This window comes from Sturnira hondurensis, unplaced genomic scaffold (genome assembly GCF_014824575.4).
Source record: "Sturnira hondurensis isolate 20B ecotype Veracruz unplaced genomic scaffold, ASM1482457v3 Scaffold0004474, whole genome shotgun sequence".
Taxonomy (NCBI): Eukaryota; Metazoa; Chordata; class Mammalia; order Chiroptera; family Phyllostomidae; genus Sturnira; species Sturnira hondurensis.
The window spans coordinates 7,365,031-7,387,764 of record NW_028077105.1 but is presented as its reverse complement, the minus strand read 5'-3'; the positions used below and the strand labels follow the sequence as shown (position 1 = coordinate 7,387,764).

Below are 22,734 nucleotides of genomic sequence, written 5' to 3'. Positions count from 1 at the left end.
CAAAAACAGCTGGAGATACTGGACAAACTATGTAAAAACATTTTTAAACGCTTCATGGAGCAGGGAAATGTAAGCAATCTTTAAAAACAACAACAAAGAAAAAGAAAAAGACTCCTAAAAGGTGTGGACCAAATAAGGTTTCCTAGGGAAAGTAACCTCACAGGGTGACGTGATCACAAATTCCTAACTGAGCAGGTCATGCGGGCAGTCATCCCTCAGGCATGTAACTTCTTTAGGGAAAGGCCTATCTTGCCTACGTGAGCCCAGTCCTTCGTTTCTGCGCATCCAGGTTAAGACACCTTCGAAATACTCCCTTTCAGATTCCTCCACATGTAACCTCCCACCTTTCTCCCACCTTCATGTAATCTTCCTCAATTGCAAATGCAAACAGAAACTGCAAAACTCCTATTCAGGAGCATTTGAGATCTTGCCCCTTGACAAACATCATCAGTTTGGTCCAAATAAACTCTCATAAAAAAATCTGTACAGGTTTGGACATTTCTTACATCGACAAAGGTAAGTGATCTGTAGAGCTGGTTTTTACCCTAAGGGATGAGCTAAGGGGACCTTAAGTTTATATTTTGAAATATACATGGTATGCAGAGGATAGAAGATAAAGCCACATATTTATGGAAATTCATTGCATAGATTTGAAATTCTAATGAGAACACTCTCAGTATAAGAGTGAACAAGAAATAAATCTACCTTAAAGGTCTACCTTAGAAAAGATGATGTTGCAAAGTTACTTTTGCCCTGGGAAAGTGGAGAAAAAAAAATCCCTAAGTCTTCACAACCTCAAACAATGCTTATGTGGATTTGAAGCCCAATTCAAGCTATGTATAAGGTTGCCAGATTTAGCAAATAAAAATAGAGAATACCCTGTTGAACTTGAATAAGCTTGTAGTATATACCCTAAATATTACACTAAAATTATTCATTTTTAAATCTAAAATGTAACTGGTATCCTGTATTTTATTTGACAACCCTACTCATAAAGTACAAAACATTAAGTAGGGCAATTAAATTTAATTGTTCCATGTTAATAGTGCCCCCAGGGACATAGAAACAAGCCTATGTCTTTTTTTAAAGAATATAACTTCAAACCAGGCTTGAAAGAATTTATAATACAAACTTACAATAAAAAAATCACAACATATATAAGCTATAAAGGATGTGTAAATAGGAACCTGGAATTAAAGCCAGAAAGTTTAATCAAATCCACAAAGACTTTAGCTATTAGGATTATCAGGTATGGAATATAAAATTACATGGTTAATATGTTTTAAAAATATAAAAAAGAAACTTAAAAACATAAGCAATAGACTAGAAGAAAATACAAGCAGATCTGAAAAAGAACCAAATAGAGGCTTATGAATGAATAAACAGTGTAATTCCTGAAGTTCAAAACTCAATGGCTAGGTGAACAGCATATAAGACAAAGCTAAAGGAAGGATTAGTGAACTGGCTAAAACATGTGAAGAACTTATCCAAAATGAAGCTCAGAGAGAGACTAAGAAATGTGGAATATAGAGAGATTGAAAGGAATTGAGGACGAAGTAGGGATTTCTAACATATTTCAATTTGCATTCTAGAAGAAGATCAAAGGTTATCTATATAGGCAATTCTAAGTCCTTTCAGAGAGTGAAATGAAGCTGCTAACAAATGCCTGACTTCTGTCATAATTAGTTCAAGGTCTTGGGGTCAAATACATTGAGATACGACCTAGGAAATTATGAAAGTTAAATGTCTACCAAACAAAAACAAGAAGATTGAGGGAAAAAAGGTGCAGCTCCTCAAAGACTTTGATCATGAACTTGCTAGATTATCAATGCAAAGATATTATTTAAAAGTATTAAGAAATCTCCTAGACTTAGATGAGATGAGACTTTGGTTTCAAGGCATCAGTCAACTCCTTGTTTATTTCAGAAAAAAAGTCAAGTCTGTCCTAAGTACTAAGCTGAGTGCTAGGCTACCTTAATGTACTATCAGTAAGAGGATTACGTACAATAAAAGGTAGACTATTTTAAATACCCTAACAGAATAAAAAATAAAGCACAGGAGAATTTCAGAGTGGAGAATATTCCCATTTGGTTGGAAAAAATCCAACTAAAGGGAACATGTGAGATGAATATTAAAGAAAAAACTGGTATTTTTCTACTGGTAATGAAAAAAGAATATCAACTAAACATGGTACATTACAATATAATTGTTGGAAGTCTTCAAGATGCTTAGGGAATAACAAAATATTAGTTCGCTTAATGTATTTGAAAAGCATTAGAGAGTAATAACAATCTCAATCCCCACCAAAGAGTGTAGAGATGAATTCATAGCTGAAGAACTCATATTTAATTTGCTAAGAAATTGTAACTGTCTGGGAGGCCTGCCTCAAAAGCTCATTACGGATGGGAATCTGGCTTTCAGATTCCATGCTCTTAAGCCTCCACTGTGTGGCCTGTGGACAATGATGCCTATTTATGAGACCCAGTGAATTTTTGGCACTATATTAAGTGCTTGATACATATTTACCCATCAGAAAAATTTCAGCATTGCTCATGATTTATGAAGACCAATCACAGAGCTCTCAGTCAGATACAGCAGGAGATGCTTCTAGAAATAACATCACAATGGCTGCCCAAGGAGAACCCTAAGTTCAGTTCATAGTTGTATGGGTTGGTGACAGTGGGACTGGAAAAACTACATTCACGAAATGTCATCTGACTGGTGACTTTAAGACATATGTAGCTACCTTGGCAGTTGAGGTTCATCCCCTTATGTTTCACACTAACAGGAAATCTATTCAGTTCAACGTATGGGATACAGCTGGTCAGGAGAAATTTGGTGGACTGAGAGATGGCCAGTCAAGCCCCTTATAGTGCTTGATGTAACTTTGAGAGTTACTTGTAAGAACGTGCCTAACTGGCATAGAGATCCGGAACGAATGTGTGGAAACATCCGCATCGAGTTTCGTGGCAGCAAAGTGGACATTAAGGACAGAAAAGTTAAGGCAAAATCATTGTCTTCCTCTAAAAGAAGAATCATCAGTACTATGACATTTCTGCCAAAGTAACTACAACTTTGAAAAGCCCTTCCTCTGGCTTTCCAGAAAGCCAACTGGAAACCCTAACTTAGAGTTGTCGCCATGCCTGCTCTGCCCCACCTGAGGCTGTCACAGGCCCAGCTCTGGCGGGAAATGCGAGCATGACCTAGAGGTTGCTCAGATCACCATTTTCCTGGATGACGACGACGACCTGTGAGAAAGGGAAGCTCGAGCCCCGCATCAGAGGTGGAGTTTTGCAGGCAGCTATCTCTTGATGTCATTTTGCAGTGTTCTGCCACTTTATTAAACACCTAAGCAGAACATGTGTTTGATCTTTGGGATGCTGAGGGAGACGAATGGGCTTCCAAATAAATACAGCAGTTAAAATATACCTTCGTTTTTTTTGGACTTTAATATTCAAATGTGTTTCTTAGTGAGTCTGAAATATCACACCGCAGTCACATCTCAATGTCCAGAAGTGAAACACAGTTTGTTAACTGTGTTTACTGTGCAGACACCCCCATTTCTTTTCATTTAGAATCAGAATAAAATTGTATTTCAGGTATCTAAAAAAAAGAGGTACAAACACAAACAATTGGGAAGTTGAATAATAAATTCAATGTAGTGAGGGTTTTTTGAGAGCAGATGCCTTTTACACTATACTTTTTCTGTTGATCAATCTGATATACTCCTAAAACAGCTGTAATATCAAACAAATTCTTCTTACCTTGGGAAATTTACTTTTGATGTTTGTGTCAAGAAAATAGTATAAGAGAAAGGAAAAAATCCAAGGATATTTGTAAGTATATCTGACTGCAAAGCCAAACATAATCAAAATGATTGAGATTTAGAAATTGCTTAAATAATGATGGTATAATAAAATAAAATATGATAATATAGTTTAAATTATGCTATATAAAAAGTACATGATTGAAATACCTAATTGAAAAAATATTAAATAAACAAGTGGCATAAACTATTTTATATTGTTTATTTATATATAAATTATATTTATAAAATGTATTACATTTCTATAAAGTGATAAAGACTGAAAGAGTCAAGATCTTGGAGAGTTGATGCCTTAGACTGAAGGAAGTTTTGCAGTTTTGCTGATTATAATTATTTTGGATTTTTTCATTGTATCAATAGACAATGAAAGATGTTGTTTGAACTGACATGGCACAATATTTAGGCAAAGAGCCGTCAGGTGGTGAATGCATTCAAACAGATGACTGTATGGAAATCCTTTACTGTGTACGGCAGAGTAGATCCAAGTTTCCATTTGGAAACTTGATTCCATTTGATTCCAAACTTGATTCCAACTCTGATTCCATTTCTTCCTGGAACTTTTCAACTTGTTTTATTTTTTCCCATTCCTTTTACTGACAAAGGAAATCTCATGTCATAGTAATTGTCAATTATAGTTTGATTGGCATACACATAAGTTTAATCTTTTAAAAAAATTTTTTAAAGATTTTATTTATTTATCTTTAGAGGGGAAAGGAAGGAGAGAAGGAGAGAAATATCAATGTATGGTTGCCTCTGGTGTGTCCCCTGCCCGGAACTGGCCTGCAACACAGGCATGTGCCCTGACTGGGAATTGAACCACAATCGTCTAGGTTTGCAGGCCCGCACTCAATCCACTGACCTACGCCAGCCAGGGAAAATCTTGCCAGTGAAGTCTTATGTAATATTATTTGGAATATCAATTACCCTATTAAAAAACAAGAAATACTTAAGCCAAATATGCAATAAAGTGACTAAATTTTAAAAATATGTGACATCTACTAACCCACATGTTAATACCATATTAACATAACCTTTGTTAAAATCTACCCAAGAAAAAAGAATTGTAACACACATTTAAAATGTATAATGGGAAGTTTAAAGATAACCTGCATTAATACTTTGTAGCACACTAAGAGGATAGTGAAACCAACAAATAATAACAGCCTTGATGACCCAGAAAGTGGAATTTGACATAGCACTCAAGACTTTCAGTATTTAGAAAATCTTACTAGAGAGTAAAAACAACAACAGAAAAAACAGCCAATCATTAATGCAGAATGGTCTATCAGAAAGTATGACAGTTACATGATATATATGATACAAAAAATAACCAAGAAAACATATGATTTTGAGTTTAGAAATCTTGTAAAGTAAAACCCTCAGATGAGAAACTAATCCTCAGCACTAATCAATTTCAGGAAGCCTAATTAAAGCTGTTAAACCTAATCTCCCAATTTGGCATTTGCCCAAAATATGGTCAGGAGCACTACTTCAGTGTATAAAAATAGAGATTATCCAAAAATATAAGAACATCATTATCGCTGCATAATGATACAAAGTAGCATTTACCTTGCAAGAAATTAATGATCCCTTTTGTTTTTGTCTTTTATAAAGATTTTATTTATTTATTTTTAGAGAGGGGGGAGGGAAAGAGAAAAAGAGGGAGAGAAGCATTGATGTGCAAGGGACACATCAATCAGTTGTCTCTCACACACTCCCAATTTTGGACCTGGCCTGCAACCCAGGAATGTGCCCTGACTGGGAATTGAACTGGTGGCACTTCAGTCTGGAGACAGGCACTCATTCCACTGAGCCACACCAGCCAGGGTTATGATCCCTTTTTGTATGAAGAAAACGAATCATGTTCTCCAAGAAAATGTGCCTAGTGATTACTTCTTATTCTTACCCAGAAGGAAAGAAATGTAGAAAGTATGTATTAGTCCAGGCAGCTGATGAAAAGTACACACACAAAAATCAGATTGTTTTCATAAAGATAGAAAGTGTTCCATTCACAGTTTTCTAATTTTCTACCTCTATACATTCTTCCTGGGCAAACTCATTCAAATGCATAATTTCAATGACTGCTTGTTTATCTATAAAGCTTCTAAATTACCAAGACTATGATTTCACCACCTATTTTCCTTTTTTTTATATTTACATCAGACAAAATAGACTTGATTGATTGATTTTAGAGAGAGAGGAAGGGGGTGTGAAAAGAGAGAGAGAAACATCGATTTGTTTTTCCACCCACTTATGCAGTCATTGGTTGCTTCTTATATATGCTCTGACTGAGGATTGAACCTGCAACCTTGGCGTATCAGGATGATACTCTGGCCAACTAAGTTACCCAGCCAGTATTTCCATCACCACTTATTTCCATCAGGAAAACTGACACCTTTAGAAAGTAGCTCCCTTAACCAAGACCCCATACAAATATGAACAGGATCCATCTATTCTAACTTGCACCCCTCCTGTCTCTCCTAGGATCAACATCTTCATCTTGTTCTGACTTCCAATATTACTCAATCGGTTTTTATCTTTTACTGTCTCTCTCTCTTTCCCTGGGCATTTAAACGAAATCCAGTTGAATGCTGCTGCCGCCTCTCAATAGCTAGCAAAACTGGCTCAAGGTTTGATGGCATGTGGAAGTCTAGCCCTCTCCCTAAGATTTCTGCAAATCCTTAGGTGCTTATCATCACAGGCCCCTCCCAGTCCTGGTATGCTCTCTGTTCTGCAGCCCTGTCTTCAGTTTCCACAACAAAATCACTCATACTTAAGACTGTTGGATTTAACAACTGACTGATTGAGATGAGGGGGAGAGCGCCCTTACCCAGCGCACAGTATCTGCCATCTTGCTCACTCAGCTCCGTTTCTCCATCCTCTCACTTCTCATCCTCTTTGTGTTGGATTGCTCTAGAAACACCCAATTAATTCAATCCCCTCCCAATCTTGCTGCCAGGCAACCCATTTTCTTTTTCTCTACACCATTAACTGCTGAGTTCCACCAACGATTATCTTGCAATCACTTAATTCTGTCACTTCTATTTCTTGGCCAATATATTAGTTCAGGTTTCTGCCACTCACACTTGGTCTGGGTGTCTATGGGAGGCAACCAGTCTCTCGCTCTCTCTCTCCTTCCCTCCTTCTCTCTCTCTCTCTGAAGGTCAGAGAGGGGTCGTGGAACTGAAGCAGTGTGGTAACTTGAACCTGAGCCCTTCTGTTAAAAACAAGACAACAGGCCCCCCAATGAGGTTGCTTATGCTAAGTCCCAAGTCACCAAGCTAAGACTTTATTCAAGTTTCGCCTCTCCTAGACACAAAATCTTAAACCAGTCAATCAGGAATCACCTAATCAACACTATTAGGTCAATCAACATCTTTCTTCCTAAAGAAAGATGACCCTGCCAGAACGAATCTGCTTTTTGCCTAGTTTAACCTATTTGTTCCTACTCCCTTCTGCCTATGAAAGTCTTCGATTTTGTAAAGTTCCTCAGAGCTTTCAATAAGATCTTTAAAATTTCCCCAGTTGAATTTTGTGTTATAAAATTTTAAATCCAGTGACCGTGGAGTGTACATTGTCCCCCTGTGAGGAAAAAGTGTGGTTGTCTGTAAAAGAACAGGCTGTCTCAATGAATTCTATCCATCTCAGAAATCTAAATAATCCAACGTATCACCCACCCTGCCCTACTTCTTATGCAGAGCATAACTTACACGGAGGGCATTGGTCTTCTAACTTGCAAGAAACGGTTATCCTGAGGGCTGAGAGAATCCACGTGGCCAGGTATACCACCAGTCAGCTCTGTCTGAAGAACTGGACTTCCCGGAAGGGAGACTGGACCAGGAGAGCTCAGTGAGACAAGGCCTGGGCCTAGGTAGCAGCCTGGAATGCTTAAGTAGTGACCTCAGGAACTGTTTAGAACAGCAGAAGAGGCATGTCTCCGGGTGGCATTCCGATGCTCTTTGATATTAACGCGGCTTACTTTTTAGCTTATTACTTTTTGCAATTCCTCCTATTTCTTTCTCCTATTAGGTAGGTGATCAACTCCTTTGGGAAAAGACCTGCCTTATTCACCTGCTCAACCTCAGGAGGGAGCTCAGGCATTAAATATTAGGGGAACCTATCATACCTCTTAATCAGCCCCTAACTGCTTTGAGTGTGCAAACCACTCGACTTTCTATTTTTTTTTGTTTTTTAAATGAGATTTATTGGGTTTCCAAAACCATACAGGCTTCAAGTGTACAACTCAATAAAATACAATCTGTGCACTGCAACGTGTGCCCACTGTCCCAAGCAAAGCCTCTTTCTGTCCCCATTTTTCTCCCCCTTGCCCAACTCCAATTAGCCCCCACCCCCTTCCCCTCTGGCTACCACCACAGCATTGCCTGTGTCCATGTGTTATGTGTATATATTTTTTAGTTAACCCATTCACCTTCTCTTATCTATAACCCTACTCCTCTTTCCCTCTGACCTCTAATTAGCCCCTAATTGCTATGGTGTGCAAACAAACATTCAACTTGCTAGAATTACTTTAATATGAGGGTAACAAGCTTTATGACTTATTTAGTATGATATATATTGTCCTGAGGTTTTTGCTTCCATCCCCATTCTAGGATGCATTCAAAATAAGCCAAATGTCATTCAAAAGAGAGGCTAGATTAATTTGTTGAAAAATGCAATTTGCTGAGAAATACCTAACTTTCTTAATGCATGGTTTCTTTGCATTTAAAAGAAAAATTCAGTAGAATTTGGTACCAAAGTAAAAAAAAATTAATAATTAATTTTTTCTTCCATTTTACTTATACCAGTGATTTTAACCTGCAATAACCTGCAGCTGGTTCCCTTTTAATTCGTAGGCATAAACAGTTGTTAAATTTTTGAGATTTTGTCACAATTTGGCTTTTAAAAAAGCTAAATATCTAACTATACAGACGGCCAAAATGTCGTTCCTGTACAATTTACTCCTCCCAAACATTTTGTAATCAGAGCTGTGCTTTGAAAGCTCTTTGCGAAACTAAACACAAGGATCCTCAGGAGACCCTAGGCCAGGGAATGCTTTCAGCCGGGTCCCAATGTCACCCCTCAAAGCTTGGGGCAGGAAAGCTGGCAAAATGAAACGACTGAAGGCAGCCAATGGCTGCAGAGGGGCTGTCCCGCTCGGGAACGAGTAGGGGACTGATCCTGCTGGGGCTTAGCGGAGCCCCAACTCTCTGCGGCCCCGGGGTCGCGGCTCCCCGGCCCCTCCCACCCCAGCGTGCAGCCCGAATCCGGGTACCACTGCGCGTCGGGGCGTCCCCTTCCGCCCCTTCCGGGTCCCCGGCCTGGGCATGCAGCTCCTCCGGGGACTGTGGCTCCGGGGGCTCGGCGCCTACGCAGACCACATCGCCGGGGCCCGAGCCCCAGGCGCCCGCTGCGGCCGCGGCCCCAGCGCACCGCCCACTCGGGCCCGGCCCCGCCCCAGTCTCCGCTGGGCTCAAAGGTGGGGGCCGCGGAGCCCGGCCGCCACCTCCGCCGCCGGCCGAGACGCGCTGCCTGCTAGTGCCTGCACCATGGAGCGCCCCGAAGCGGGTGAGCCGGGGCTGCCCTGCTGGCCGAGGGGGGCGACCGGAGCCGGGGGGCGACCGGAGCCGGAGGGCGTGGGCTCCGCTCCGCGCTCGGCCTCGGGGAGGGCTCCGCCTCGCCCCCGCGCCCCCGTCTCCGGCGCGTGGAGCGTGACCCCACGCCCGCCCCGCCCGGATTCCCTCCGCAGCGAGACTCGGCGTAGCACCGAGCAGCCTGGGGCCGCCGGTTGTCACCAGTGCTATTCCTAACTAAGAGGTTTAGTGCACGCACTGTTGGTGCAGCGGTGGCGACGGGTGTGAACGCACCCAAGGTTTCAATTTTGTTGCCGCCTTTTTGATCTTGTGGCCCTTACTATAAACTTCATGCCAACACACTTTCCAACGGTGTGTGGTTAGCAAAACCTCGAGAATCTCGACTTTTATTCTGTATCATAAACATGAAAGACCTGACCCACCACAGTGTGTCGTTGAGAACTTTATTCTAAGTGTTTGAAGAGGACCTTTTTAAACTGGCGCCAAATGTCTAGTAGGGCCCAGAATTAATTTCCAGCTTAGGTTAGCGTTTACTGTGAAAGTTAAGAAACTCGTTATGGGTTGGACTTGAGGTGAAAGGGACAGAATTCAATTAGACAAAAGGTCGTCTTCTGTAAGTCCTTTGTAGTGAAACGCATAAAAAGATAAAAAGCATTAAATGGTTAGTTGTATTATATAAATAGCTGTTAACTAGTGTGAATACATTTACAATTGTCATGGGAATAAAACCATTATGACTTTGTGGATGGGTCAGAGGGTTTGGGGGTTTGAGATAGCATCTCTGGGATTTTTCAACACAAAGTTTTAGATGTTTTTGGAGGTTACTGTTTCAGGCATTAGTATCTTATTTCGTCCATTTTTCTCTAGCAATTGTATTGTCCTTTTATTTTTATGATGAGGAAACCGTAGCATGGAGGTCAGGTGACTTGTTGATTGTCACGCAGCTCTCAGCATTTATCCAGATGCTGCTGTTTTTACTGGCTAAGCCAGGACCAGCATGGATGGCCTGGACCCTTTCCATTGGTTCTTTGGAAATGTACCAAACATATATACCTAGTAGAGTGAAGAGTCTTGCTTAATAAAGCCATATTTTGTTATCCAAATAGGAAGCTTGCATTTTGTGTGGCAAAGAGCAAACTGTCCTTTTTCCTCCCTATTGGACTGTCTATGATGAACTCATTTGTTGCAGTGCACATATATTTGAATATTAGTGTACACTTAATGTATAGTTTTTAAATACATTTTAAACGCATACTTTTTTCCTTACAAAAACTAATAATAATTCTGTTTGAAACATTTGAGTTGCAGAAAGTGGGAAAATACCATTGTATTGAAGACAACTATGCCAGCATTTAGAAATTTATATCCTTTAGGCTTTTCCTATCTAATTGTAATCATAGTGGTACATTTGCTTTTTAAGAAGTCAAGGTTTGGTATACACTTTTTTTCTGCTTGTTGCGGTCTTCATAGCCATTATTCTTAGTTACCATTAGAGTGAGTACATCTTGTGTAACCATATCTGTATTAGGCACTAAAGCTGTTCCACTTTTTCTTTTCTGTTTAAACAAAGCTGTGGTGAATCTATGTCAGCATACTGTATATGACATATAAATGATATATACAGCATGCTGTATGTATCATAGGTTCCTGATCTGTTGCCAGACTACTTTCTGAAAGGATTATTTCAATTTACAGCACTATAAACTGTGTATAATAAGAGTCAGCAGGACATGTTGCTGGAAGGGGCAGGTTTAGCAGTAGAGTGACTGGACTTAAATTCTATCCCAAGACCTAGCTGTAACCTTGAAGAAGTTACTTAAATGTTTAGTCTGTAAAATCATTATAATAATATTGGGTTGGCCAAAAAGTTTGTTCATTTTTTGTCTCGTGGGATGGCTCTAGTAGTGCTTAGTTGTCTTTAAGTTCATTCGAAACAATCTTGTTAGATTGTATTGGGATAGCTGTCACATCAGTGTGCACCTAAAAAACTTATCATGGAGGGGAATAAAGAGGGGAAATGGGACAACTGTAATACCATAATCAATAAAATATATTTTAAAAAACTTATCAAAATTGGTGGAATTTTGTGTAGCCATTTTAATATTGAAGATGGAAGAAAATAAGAAAAAAATTTGGCATATTATGCTTTATTATTTCAAAAAAGGTAAAAATGCAACTGAAACACACAAAAAGATTTGTGCGGTGCTGTGACTGATTGAATATGTCAAAAGTGGTTTGTGAAGTTTCATGCTGGAGGTTTCTCCCTGTCCTGTGCTCTGTGGTCGCTGGGCTAAACCCCTTGAAGTTATTAGTGATCAAACAGAAACATTGAGAATCATCAAGGTTCTACCACATGGGAGAAGCGCCCACATACTCAGAGTTTCCAAATCAAGAAAGTGATTGGTGAAAATGAAAGATGTCTTTTATTTTGTGGAAAAAACAATACTGGCATTTTGGCCAACCCAATAGTACCTCCCAGATAGCGTGGTTGTGTGGAGTTACTGTCTGTAAAGTGCTTCTCTGGCTGCGTAGTAAAGTACTTCGATTGGCACGTAGTACAGGCTCAGTGTCAGCTGCTGATGTTAGTGGTAGTAGTAGTTTCCCAGTTTGACCTCATTTTTATGGTATTAGTGCACTTCGAAACATGGCTTCTATTTGGATTTTTACAAAAGATAGAATTTCATTTTAACTAAGGTTAGACCAAATTTTAAGTACTGAAAACAATGAATTTACAGTTTAAGTTCTTTAGTTAAGTGCCAGTTATTTTAAGGCAGTTTCCAAAAATAAAATATGTATGCCTTCTATGAAAGTTATGATGGACATGTTCAGTTATTGTCTTCTAGCCTTTGCCTAACAGTAAAGCTTCGATTAGAAAGCTGGAGGAAGGCTTCTAGATTGGAACCCTGTTGAGAAACATTGCTCTATTGAATGACCAGCAGTTCTCTCAAGAGTGACTGGAACAAGATATTCTCTTTTTCCTGAGTTATTATTATTTTTAATATTTTTAATATTCTCTTTTTCCTGAGTTGAAACCATAAAAAATGGTTTCAAGTATTTTGTAATTTAATGGAACAAAGTTCATTTTTCATGTTCTAGACTCTTGTGGGTTTTGACATAACATCACCATCAAGAGTTTCTCTATGCTTTATTTAAGGTGGAGAATGGTGTTGAGCAGGTCATATTGTGTGTCAATATTTGTTACTGTGTTATACGGGATGTAGTACCTTTCCTTCATTCATTCAGTGAAAATGAGAACCTGATGTGCCGAAGATGCCTTTAAGTACCAGGAGTTATTTTTCATGGGTGTTGCAATAAAATGCTATTGCAGCTCAGCTGGAATAATTTATTAGCCACTCCCAAATGTGTACGTGACCTTTATTTAGTCATTTAGTACAAATGTATTGACCACCTACTGTGAACTAAACGCTGTTCTAGGCATTGAGGAATCCAAGGAGAATAAGACATGGCACCTAAGGTACTTAGAGTAAGGTGACCCTACTCACTGATGCGAGTGTAATTATGAAAAGCTTCCCCTTTCACTTTCAAAAGTGTCTGGGTTTGGGCTGCAAACTGTACGTCTCTTTAGCCTAGAGTCTAAAGGGGAAGACAGCCATGTGGACCTCTATAACATGATGCATTCGTGCTGTGACAGGAGGAAGCACCATTACCCAGAAGGAGACTGGATTACCTAAGCCAGTCCTGAACTGCGGGTCAGGAAAGATTGCCTGGGTAGTGAACGTCTGGTTCGAATTTTTAACCTTTAAACGGATTGTTCTCAGTCATTAACACAGTCCCGTAGTCTGGTGTAGAAACAGAGTGTGACGGAGGTAAAGGGGGGGTTTTCTAGGGTAGTGTTTTTTGAACTTCCATTGCACATTAGAATCACCCTGCAAGGCTTTAAAAAAAAAATACGGAGGCTGGCTTGATCCCCAGAGACTGTGATTTACTTGGCCTGGGGAGGGGCCAGACACTGGTAATCTAAAAACACCTGCTCAAGTGATTCTAATGGGCTGCCAGGGTTTAGAATTTGTCAACCAGGATAACCTTGTCATGTAAGGGATCAAATAACTGCTGAGGTCTGGGTAATTCGCATGAGTTGCCCAGGATCACACAGCTAGACTCATGTCTGGTCTCAAACCCTTTCTGTTACAGCAGCCAGTTTGCCTTCATCATTACCTAAATGCCACTGTGGTCACCCTTGTCACTGCATGATTCTTTTTGGTACAGCCAGTGACCCGCATAGCTCTTGTTTTCTGTTGTTGATTAATTGAGCACAACATAAACTAAATGTTAAACTGTCGCAAGAACATTTTTCACTAAAGAAGGTGACTAAATTTAATTAACCATGCTATTTAATTTTTCTTCTTGACTTCAAAATGTGTCATTAGAGCATAAAAGTTCACATAATGCCAGGAATCCAGTGTATTTCCAGGTGGCCCAGGGACTTGGGAGCTGGTATTAAGATGTCAGTGTTAAGTGGGCCAATTTCATAGTACTATGTTCTTTTCCCCCTGTAGCTTTATTGAGGTATAACTACATGTAAAATTGTATCAATTTAAAGTGAACAGCCTGATGATTTAATATAAGTATACACTATGAGATGATTATCACAATCAAGTTAATTAACACATGCATCACCTCACACAGTTTTGTGTGTGTGTGTGTGTGTGTGTGTGAGAATGCTTAAGATCTACTCTTAGTAAATCTCAAGTATATAATACAGCCTTAACTGTAGTCATTATGCTGTACCTTAGATCCTTAGACATTATTACTAATTACTTAGATTAAGAATAAAATAGAGAACAGCAAATGTTGGGTTTATTTCATTTTGTTATGACTTTCATTCAGGCTGTGCCTATTTAATTGCACAAACACTACTCTTTGTTGCTAGCTTCCCAGGTATAAGCCCCATGGTCAGTGATGACCTTTTATGCGTGGTTGCATGAGCCCAAAGGTACAAGACACATGTTTATCTATTAAAGCTTTTGTATTGGTCTGTTAGAATTTTTATTTAAGAATAAAGTATAGTTTTCAGCGCAAGCATAACAATAGAAAGGAAACAATTACTTGTTCTTGCATATTCAGATAGTTGCGAGTTTATGATTAGACTCATAGTAAACTGTAAGGTCTTTTGTCTTTTAGTCATTGAATTTCCGTAACAGTATATTTAGAGTCATATATTTTTGACTGAATTTGCAATTTTAATGTAATAATGGAGAGAAAAGTTTTAGAAGTCTTTACTGAAGGAAAAAATAAAGGTCAGAACTTATACAAATGAGAATACATAGTGATATTGTTAAAAAGTAAACATGAGAAAGACCTACAAAACTGTATTGGTCTGTTTTGAAAAGGTATGTGAAAAAATACAGGTTTAGAATTAAGAAAGTATAGCCGTAAAAGATCTTGAAGATTGTTATTAATTAAGTCTTCATTTAACCCTGGTTTGGGTATAGTGCTTCAGAAATGATCACAGCTGCCTAGCATGAAAGTGCACTTATCAAAATGTAGACTATGGTATATATAATAGTAATATAAGTAGTTTCATAATATATTTGAATACAAGTGGTATCGTTTCTTAACATGTTTATTTATATTGAATGCAGTTGACTTATTTTTAGCTTAGAATATAAGCTAATTAAGTTTAATAATACATTTTTCTTCTTTGTAATATGTTAAAGAAGAAGTAAATTCCAATGATTGTGAAAATATGTCAAGAAAAAAGGAAATATCCGAAGAATTTGAAGCCAATACTATGGATCCTCTGGTAGATATGCCATTTGCTACTATAAATATTAAAGATGATTGTGGACGTAAGTACTTTATTAAGTAAATATGTATTTAGAAACAGTAGTAAATTTAGCGATATATGTATATATTTTTCCTTAATAAATTCATCTTAAATACTTGCCATGTTTTTGAGTTTGGGTTGTTAATTAATGGTTATCTGTTGGTATTCTATCGTCAGAACTATCACAGATAATATTAAGACACGTCCCACAAACTTTGGGCCAGATCATTCTGTAGTTTATAAAGAACTTAAGCAATCGGTGGGGCAGCACATACCGTAGTTAATGGCCTCCCTCTTCGGTTATCCTGGGGCCAGTGCTAATTTCAGCAGCCCCCGTTCATGTAATAAACATTTACTGGCTCTTTGATGTGAGCCAGGCACTTCGCTAGGCGTTGGGAGGGTTACCAGTGATCAAGACAGACATGTCCCCGCTCTCATGGAACTTAACAGGCTCGTGTTGAAAACTGTCAAACATTTAATCAATTATGCATTTATTAGACTGATTAGTCCTTCAGAGCTCCATCCACAGACTTTAGAGAACTAATGCTTACTTGATTAAAATGCTGCTGGAACTATATAACTGTCTAAATCTGAATTTCTGTCATTGTAAAAACAGTACTGTACATGATATTTGAGGCTACCACCACTGAAAATGGGACAGATTTGCCTCGTGTCCAAGTTACTTGTGAGTAGGAAAATAAGGAAAAGCACCAATGTAATCCACACGTATTTGTTGACTATATGTTCTGTGCCACCCACCGTTTGCCGCCTTACCTAGAACCTTGCTATGAGTTGATATAGTTTTATCTTGACAGAGGGTCTATAACTGGAGATTCCATAAGAAATTATCTTGTTCAATGTCTTCATCTTTGAGAAGAGAAAATGAGACTCAGAGATGTTAATTAACTAAAATCACATAATCAAAAAGAACTAGTTATGAGCTCTGTGGTTTCTGATTCATTAGTGACTTATTTGATGAACATTTATTGGATCCCTGACAAATGCCAGGTACTGGTGCCAGATATTGGGAAAATTGAAACATATAACAATATTGAAATACTTGACCATCAAGAAACTCACAGCTTCAAGGAGGAACCCATACATTAACGGCCCTAATTCCATCAGATGAATACCATACAAGATGCTGTGGGAATCAATGGGGTGATGACCTGTGTCAAGAGGTGTATAAAACCTGCACATGCCTGGGTTGCAGGCCAGTTCCTAGCAGAGGATGCATGAGAGGCAACTATACATTGCTCTTTCTCTCCCTCTCTCTTTCCCTTCCCCTCTAAAGATAAATAAATAAAATCTTAAAAAAAGAGGTGTATAAAATCTGGATATGGGGGTACAGGGTGTCCTGGAAGGCTTCCCAGAGGTTTGGGAACAGTGCAGGAGCTCTGGCCGATAAGTATGAGCTATCCAGGGTTCTTTGCTCTATGCTGACTGAGTTGAACTTACCTGGTCATCAGAATTTTCTGTGGAGTGATATAAAATTGCAGATTCCTCTTTTCCACCTCTGTGTCAGGTGGAACCTTTTTGTTTTATTTCTTAAACATCCCCTGTGATTCTGATGCTCACATTATCTTCCAATACAGGAAACCTGGTTTATATTTTGGGGAGAAGTAAGGAGGGGTGCTTAAAATGTATGAAATCTCTGGAATCTTATCAGTTTTTCCTAATCCATAATATTAAGGGGGAAAGGAAGCATGAAGAGGTATTTGCTCAGTTCAGACACGGGTTTCCCATCTTTTCCTTTATAGTTGGCCTGTAGAGAATAGCTTTCATGGTTTTCACAGCTGTTAGAGAAACCATCATTTGAAAAATTAGTATGCCTGTTAAGTAGAAGATACCCTTTGGAAATGAGAGGCAAGAATAGCAGTGTTTTAATCGTGTTTTCTATTTAATGTCCTACTTTTGAGCAAATAAAATGAATATGTCTAAAAAATGCAGTCATGTCTTTCTGATTTCATTACTTTCTCAAATTTGGTTGTAAATTTTGAAGAAGAAAGCTTCTGAATAATTGTGTCTACGTGCTGTGGCGGGCCTCTCCCATCCACTCTTCTTCCCTCTGATCTCTGTTGCAGTCTCTGAATCATTTCCGCCTGAGTGCTCGTCAGTAAGATGGGAGAAAGGTGAGACTTGCCTGCTGTTCCGGCTATTGGTACTTCTGACCTGCACATATATAATATACACGAAACAGACTGCATCTTCTACTGGGGATTAAGAGTGATACCACCACAATCCCAGAAAGCAGTTAGTATTTCTATAGCTACTGTCTTCTTAAGTCTCCACTGGTAAGGAGAAACTGGCTGGGGGGACCAGAAAGAAGGGAAGGGGTGTGTCAGTGGTTCTGCAGTCCATTTTTGCTCTCAGAGATACAGCCGCTTCTTCAGAGGATGGGTGTCAGGGAGATTGGCCAAGTGTTCTTAGGAGTAGGGGTCTTTCTCCTGCAGTGTGTGGTACATTCCTTACCAAAGATGTGATCTCATCCATTAAGTTAGGACCTTGCTCAGGTCACCGCACAGAAATCCACTTTAAGGCATATGGTGCTGCACCACATTTTGATAGTTCAGACTTTGTGAGTTAAAAGTCTTTGTGGCGCAATCTAGACTCCATATCACACAAACCACCATGCGTGATATTAACCTTTGTGGGAAGATCGATTTCAAATCCCAAGCTTCAGTTTACACATAGTCAGTGTGGTATACTTAGAGAAACAGAAAACTTGTGGTTTAAGTTTCGGTTACTTCATTTTTTCCTTTGCGACCTTGGACACTTAGACTGTGTCAGCCGGGCTTCTTCAGCTGTGAAACGGGTCGTTTCCTTCTGTTTGCCTCACGTGGTGCTGCTGTGCAGATCAAAAGAGGGAAGGTGTGGAAAGGCAATGTTGGAAACTGCAAAATGATGTGCACCTGCTGCCTATGGAACTCTTGTTGCTTGGGGACGACTTGTTCTCTCACTTTTACAATAGCATTTAGTAAAACACGAAGGAACAAATAGTAAAGTTCTTTGCAAACCAGAAACTGCTAACTAGTTTTTGTGACGGGCGACTTTTATAGAAATACACAAAATGTGGGGACTTTGTTGTGAAACCATAAACCTCACGATATAGTCATAGTGCTTGTGTCCAAAACAAGACAATGAGTTGGTAGCCTGAACGGATTTGGGGCTTTCTCTTTCATTTGGTAACATGGAAATTTAATCAGTTGAATGGCTCCGTGGGAGATGACAACCTTAAAATTCTCAAGTAGCCAGTTGTTGCCTTTGGTTCTTTCAGTTTCCTTTGGGGGGTGGAAACTGTAAGTTAACTGCCAAGAAATTCCCGCTGATTGAAACCCTGGCAGAGTGATGGGGAAAGCAGTGCTAATGAGAAGAACACCGTGGGAAGGGGAACCCTTGCCAGTAGGAAAACTCCTCCCCAGATACTTGGTTCTGAGGGTGTCTCGGTTGCCAGCTGCACCACCGTCAGTGTGGGTGCAGTCCCATTAGGTGTCATGCAGTCTGCTTGGCTGCAGTGAGAGTCCATTTTTTGAAAAGAGACTATTTTACTAGAATTATGTGTTAGAGGATAAAATGTATTAGAATATTGTTAGAATTAAATGTAAAAGATATGATTTATTTTTATTAGACTATGAATGTATATTAGAAATAAAAGATTCAAATGCCTATGCAAAAGAAAATCTTTTAGAAACATTGAGGAAACCATGCCACCTGAGCCACACCTCTGGCTCGGTAGGTCGGACCGGGAGAAAATCCAGCATTAATGAGTCCTTGACCTGGACCTGGATGGGTCTGTTCTCTTTTCAGGGGGAAGTGTCACTGGTCAGGAGCTTCGAGACCCAGCAGACCACCCAGAAAAACGGGGTTGCTGGTAGTCCTGCCCCGGAAAGGTGAATGGGAGTCTGCAAGGGAGAGCCATTTACTGGTGACGGGAATACATGAGTGTGCTTCCCAGAGGGTATACGTTTGTGGAGAGTTTTAGTTTCTTTGATCTATTCTCTTAAGAGAATCACAGCCTTTAGCTATCAAGCCATACTTAATCAGGATTCAAAATGAAATATTCGAGTGAGGGTTTTGTTTGTTTGTTTTTTAGCAGTATGTGTTTCCTACGTGTGGAATTTGGTTCTCCTCATGTTGAGGTTATTGCAATCCTGACCTCACCTAATAAAGAATTCTAACCTTGTAGTTATTAGAGATTTTGGAGATGTGGGAAATTATTACTTTATTACTTATTTATTATTGAATATTATTAAGTTGTATTTTTTTAATGCTTTAACTATTAAGTATTTCAAAGTATCAGGAAACTTACCTTTATCTGAAAAAAATTCTTATAGAAAATGCTGTGTCAAATAAAAATTGAATCTCCATCTCCGTCATAGTAAGTGATTATCCTGAATCAGTTTTTTTAAAGATTTTATTTATATATTTTTGGGGAGGGGGGAGAGAGAAATATCAGTGTGTGGTTGCCTCTGATGCACCCTCTACTTGGGGACTGGGCCCGCAACCCAGGCATGGGCCCTAGACTGGGAATCAAAGTGGCGGCCCTTGGTTTGCAGGCCAGCACTCAATCCACTGAGTCACACCAGCCAAGGCTGAATCAGTTTTTTAAAAGGGTAAATTATGTTCTGTTTCCTCTCTGTAATTGATTGGGGAAGCATAGTCCAAATTTTACTATGAAAGGCTTACAGCAGGTATTCGTCCCAGATAATACAAAGGGTTGATATATTTTTCCTTTTCTTAAAACAAACAGGAAAAAAACAAATTAGAAAAACCTAGTAGATATATTAATTCCCTCAACACTAATTATCGAATGCTGCTATGTATCAGCTGCTATTGGTATTGGACAAAGGTGTAGAAGATAAAATTCATTTACTAGACAAGTATATGGAGAGTTATTCAACTTCATAAATATCAAAGGGCATATATTAAAATATGATTATAACCTACCAGATTGGCAATAGCTTTAAAAAATAGTGATTTTAATGTCATATCAACATTGCTCCTGACAGTGTGTTGTTACAGCTGTTTTATAATGGAGTTTGTTGAGCTCACTGGCAGTGTTCATATGTGAGAGTCACTCATGAGATTCCCAATAAAAGGACATTGTCTTACTTGTGGAGAAAAATTTCATTCATAAATATGTGTGTCACAGTATCTTTGAAATAGTAAAAATATTGGGAGAAAACACAGATGTACAAGATTATGGAATGGTTGAATAAGCTGTACAAGTGCCTTAAACTATATATCATGCAATTATATATTATGAAAACAATATTTCTAAAAAGTATGTTAAAGGAACATTTCCTATATAGAATGCAAAGTGAAAAAGTAGGGGAAAATATATGTGCTCTTTATGCTTTTCTATAATCATGTAAACACTTTGATTCGTCACCCAAATTCATAGTGATTGTGTGAAATAGGAGGTTTATGAGCAATTTTTTGTTCCTTTCTTTAGTCTTCAAATTTTATGAAAGTTCTTTTTTTAAATATTTTATTTATTTATTTTTAGAGAGAGGGGAAGGGAAGGAGAAAGTGGGAGAAAAACATCAATATGTGGTTGCCTCTCATGTATCCCCTACTGGGGACCTGGCCTGAAACCTAGGCATGTGCCCTGACTGGGAATTGAACCGGCGACCCTTTGCTTCACAGGCCTGTGCTTAATCCATTGAGCTGCACCAGCCAGGCCTAAATGTTCTTGATTTTTTAATAAAATAATACAATTATTTTAATTGTGGTTAAAAACTTGCTTGTAAAGATATAAGCTTCATTGGTTTAGTCAATGGAGAGCTGTGTGAACTCATTCCTCTTTGATGTTGTCCTTAAGGGTGTTGAGCTGTGGTGGTGAGGGCAGTGGAGTTCAATGGTCAAGGTTCAAAATTTGCTACACTTTCTTCTTGTGTATTTTGGTCAGGTGTCTAGGATCAATTTCATTATCTGCAAAATTGTCATAATTATAGTTATTGGGTTGTTGGGAGGATTCAACTCATTAATATATGGAAGGTTCTTAGAATAGTGTATGGTATGAAACTAGCTTCAGTAAATTTAAAAAAAAATTTTATTCTCACCTGAGGACATTTTTTCAATTTTTTTGTTTAGAGAGAGGGGATGTATGGAGGGGGGGCGGTGCAGGGAGAGAGAGAAACATCAGTGTGAGAGAGAAACATCATTTGGCTGCCTTCTCATACTTGCTTGGACTGGGGATTGAACCTGCAACCTGGGTATGTGTCCTGACTGAGAATCAAACTCATGACCTAGAACCCATGGTCTACAGGATGACATTTCCACTAACTGAGCCCCACCAGCTAGGTCTCTTGTGTGTATTTTTATTAATTTAGTCACACCAAATTTTTTTGCCTAAATATGTTTGCCAAATTACATAATTTTTAAAAATTTACCCCTTGAACACTATTTTATAAGAATATTGAGTGCTCCCAGCACAGTGGTAAATGCTGTATATTTTCTTACTTAATTCTCACGGAAACTCAATGAGGGGAGTAAAATTATTGTTTTCAGTGAATTGCCAAAGATTCTCAGCTAGTAAGGGGGGAGAATTCTATCAACTATAGAATGTAATATACTAATTCACATAATTAGGGAGTTTTAAGAATTGTTACTTCGAAGACTTTGACTGCTGAAGTCATAACAAGAAAAAAAGAATATCAAAACAAAATGTAGTTTATTCTCAGCCTTTGGAGCTAAGAGCAAGTGAGAGAACAATCAACCACCAATAAAAGATGGACTACCTAATTAAATTAATTTCTTCCATAATTCATTCTCTTGTAGTTTTTTGAGGGAATAAATAAAACTTTAGGAAAAATTAGATAATTTATATAAAATGACAAGTAGTGCTTTAGGTAAAAAGCAAACGAACAAAAAACAAATGCATGGATCACAGAGTTACAGCCTTTGTCAACAGTACAAGATTCATTGGAGCTTATTAAATGGCTACTAAAGTCATTATGAAAATTAATAAGTAGAGTAAATTTATGAGATAGGTTTACAAGGTGTATGCTACTCATAATATTTTTCTAAATGAGAAAGTTACTCTAAGTAATCTAGTGAAAGACCAGGGCACAAGGCCACAGTGACATGTCTCCATTTAGCTCCTATGGTCACTGATCTTGAATATTAAACTATTACACAAATACTTTGTTCACTGTATTTTCATACGAACTAAATAGAAAGAGTAATAGCACATTGAATTTTGGAACTTAAGTTGTGATTTCAAAGTGATAAGTAAAATGAAGTTCAGTAAGGAAAAAGAGGATTTCATATTCATATAAGTAAACTTTACAGATAAAAGACAAAGATGTACAAACAGGAAAAAAGAGTTACTGGGTTTGGTAGGTAATGGTTGGATATAAATCAGCAGGACTAACTGAATTTAAAACTAGATATAAATTAACAAGTTTAAATAAAACTATAGCAATAAATACTCACAGGCTTTATCTCCTTTTTTATCCAGCTGTCATCAGAAAATTTTAAGTTTTGCCCTGTCTATGATGCCTACCAAAATAAAATTTAGATAG

At 38.5% G+C, this 22,734-nt stretch overlaps 1 protein-coding gene and 1 pseudogene across 5 annotated transcripts in view; both read left to right on the top strand.

Moving 5' to 3' along the window:
• The first annotated feature begins 2,624 nt into the window (after positions 1 to 2,624).
• Positions 2,625 to 3,161, top strand: LOC118986772 (GTP-binding nuclear protein Ran-like; annotated as a pseudogene).
• A 5,948-nt stretch (positions 3,162 to 9,109) lies between these two features.
• Positions 9,110 to 22,734, top strand: part of AKAP7 (A-kinase anchoring protein 7) — a 106,373-nt gene continuing 92,748 nt past the window's right edge. For 3 of the 5 annotated variants that reach the window (XM_037045738.1, XM_037045734.1, XM_037045735.1), the window contains exons 1-2: positions 9,110 to 9,391; positions 15,096 to 15,227. In XM_037045738.1, coding sequence (XP_036901633.1) covers positions 9,151 to 9,391; positions 15,096 to 15,227 — 373 coding nt within the window. In that variant the 5' untranslated portion in view covers positions 9,110 to 9,150. The remainder of the gene's footprint in view (positions 9,392 to 15,095; positions 15,228 to 22,734) is intronic. The other 2 variants (XM_037045736.1, XM_037045737.1) reach the window with 2 other exon arrangements.